At 40.7% G+C, this 2,085-nt stretch overlaps 1 protein-coding gene across 1 annotated transcript; it reads left to right on the top strand.

Annotated features, from left to right (window-relative positions):
* The first annotated feature begins 427 nt into the window (after nt 1-427).
* On the top strand, nt 428-1,366 carry LOC114042478 (olfactory receptor 2L3-like). The gene has a single exon (XM_027861164.1). It carries the CDS (start codon nt 428-430, stop codon nt 1,364-1,366), a length of 939 nt encoding a protein of 312 aa, XP_027716965.1.
* Nucleotides 1,367-2,085: the final 719 nt, after the last annotated feature.

Below are 2,085 nucleotides of genomic sequence, written 5' to 3'. Positions count from 1 at the left end.
ACTGTGCTAGCTAGCTGCTATAATAATAACAGTAACAACAACAACAATATACATTTACATAGCATTTTAAGGTTATCAAAGCACTGCACATATGTAATCTCAGAAATAATCTTATGTAACATCCTGTTCTTCTTTCCATTTTACAGGTGCGAAACTGAGGCTCAAAAAGACTGACTTTCCCAGAGTCACACAGCTAGCAAACGTCTGAGGCCAAATTTGAAGTGAGATCTTCCCAACTTCAAGTCCAGTGTTCTTATTCAGTATACTACCTGGCTGCTGAAAATCAAAGCGTCAGAATATACAGTCATTGCTGATGTACATGAATAGGGTGATTCTAGGAGAAGCAAAAAGGAGCTTGGTTCCACAGCAGTTTCTTTCCATTCCCTCATTTTATCCTACAGGAAAATCATTCCAGAAACACCCTCCTATGGAGGGATGGAATCAAACCACCTCTGGTTTCTTCTTACTGGGGCTATTTCCCCCAACAAAAATTGGCCTGCTCCTCTTCCTTCTGGTCATCCTCATCTTCCTAATCGCTTTCTTGGGTAACTCAACCATGATTCTCCTCATCTGGATGGATCACCACCTCCACACCCCCATGTACTTTCTACTCAGTCAGCTCTCTCTCATGGACCTCATGTACATTTGCAGTACAGTTCACAAGATGGCTGTCAACTTCCTGTCTGGGGACAGTTCCATTTCTTTGGTGGCTTGTGGATTCCAAAGTTTCTGTTTTTTACTCATAGCTAGTGGCGAAGGGTTACTCCTGGCATCTATGGCCATTGACCGTTATGTGGCCATTTGCCAACCCCTCCATTATCCCATTCTCATGAACAAGAGAATGTGCTTGCTGATGATTTCTGTGTCTTGGGTCTCTTCATCCATCAATTCCATTTTCCATACAGTGTATGCACTCTCCATGCCCTATTGCAAGTCCAGAATCATTAATCATTTCTTTTGTGATATCCCAGCCATGGTGCCTCTAGCCTGCATGGATACCTGGGCTTATGAGTACACAGTGTTCTTCAGCACCTACCTGTTTCTTTTTGTACCTTTCCTTGGCATCATGGCTTCCTATGGTCGGGTTCTCTATGCCGTCTATCATATGCGCTCATCACAGGGCAAGAAGAAAGCTTTCACTACCTGTTCTACCCACCTGACTGTGGTCTCCTTCTACTATGCCCCATTTGTGTATACATATCTGAGGCCCCCATCTCTGTGTTCCCTAGAAGAGGACAAGAACTTTTCTATCTTCTACACCATCCTCACTCCTATGCTCAACCCCATCATCTATAGCCTGAGGAATAAGGAGGTGTTGGGGGCCCTCCAGAGACTCTTTGGGAAATGCTTATTCCAAAAAAAGTAGCTGGGGACATAAAGTCACATAAATAAACCAAAAAAAAACAGTAGTGGTCACATAGTTGGACTATTTTTTTTTGACAGACTACACACAGGCTGTCCATCAGTCCTGAGTAACCATTATTATTAAATTAAAATTTATGTTTCTCAATTAACATATATTTACTTTCTCTCTCTCTCTGCCATATTCCTCTGGAAACAAACAAATAAAAGTACAAACCTTTGTAGCAACTTGGAAAAGCCAAGGAAAGCAAACCCCAACATTGGCCATCTCCAATGTTTGTCACATTCTGTATAATTGGCTCACACTACTTTGTTAGAACATGGATGTGATTCTTTGTCACCAGTACTGTCAAATGATGGTTGGTCTATTAGATAATCAGAGTTCTTAAATGTTTCCAAATTGCTTGTCTTACCAGTGTTGTTGTTATTTTAGAAATTGTTCTGCTAGTTTTGCTTACTTTCCTCTTTATCAGTTTACACAAGTCTTCCCTAGTTTCTCTGAAACTGTCTCCTGTGTTGCTGTGGCACAATCATACTCTATTACATTCATATACTATCATCTGTTCTCCATTTTATGGGAACCCAATAAGTTTTCAGTTTTTTGGCCCCAAAAATAATCTGCCACAAATTATTTTATATGTAAGTACGTTTCCTCTTTCTTTGTTCTCTTTGTGGGTATAGGCCATGTAATCAAAGAGTATGCACCACTCAATAACTTTGGTG

This window comes from Vombatus ursinus, unplaced genomic scaffold (assembly GCF_900497805.2).
Source record: "Vombatus ursinus unplaced genomic scaffold, bare-nosed wombat genome assembly UNPS02014460.1, whole genome shotgun sequence".
NCBI lineage: Eukaryota > Metazoa > Chordata > Mammalia > Diprotodontia > Vombatidae > Vombatus > Vombatus ursinus.
The sequence above is the reverse complement of the archived record's forward strand: the minus strand, read 5'-3'. Positions and strand labels throughout refer to the sequence as shown.

Coding starts and splice junctions, on each gene's coding strand:
- LOC114042478 (XM_027861164.1), top strand. CDS start 428: ATGGAGGGATGGAATCAAACCACCTCTGGTTTCTTCTTACTGGGGCTA.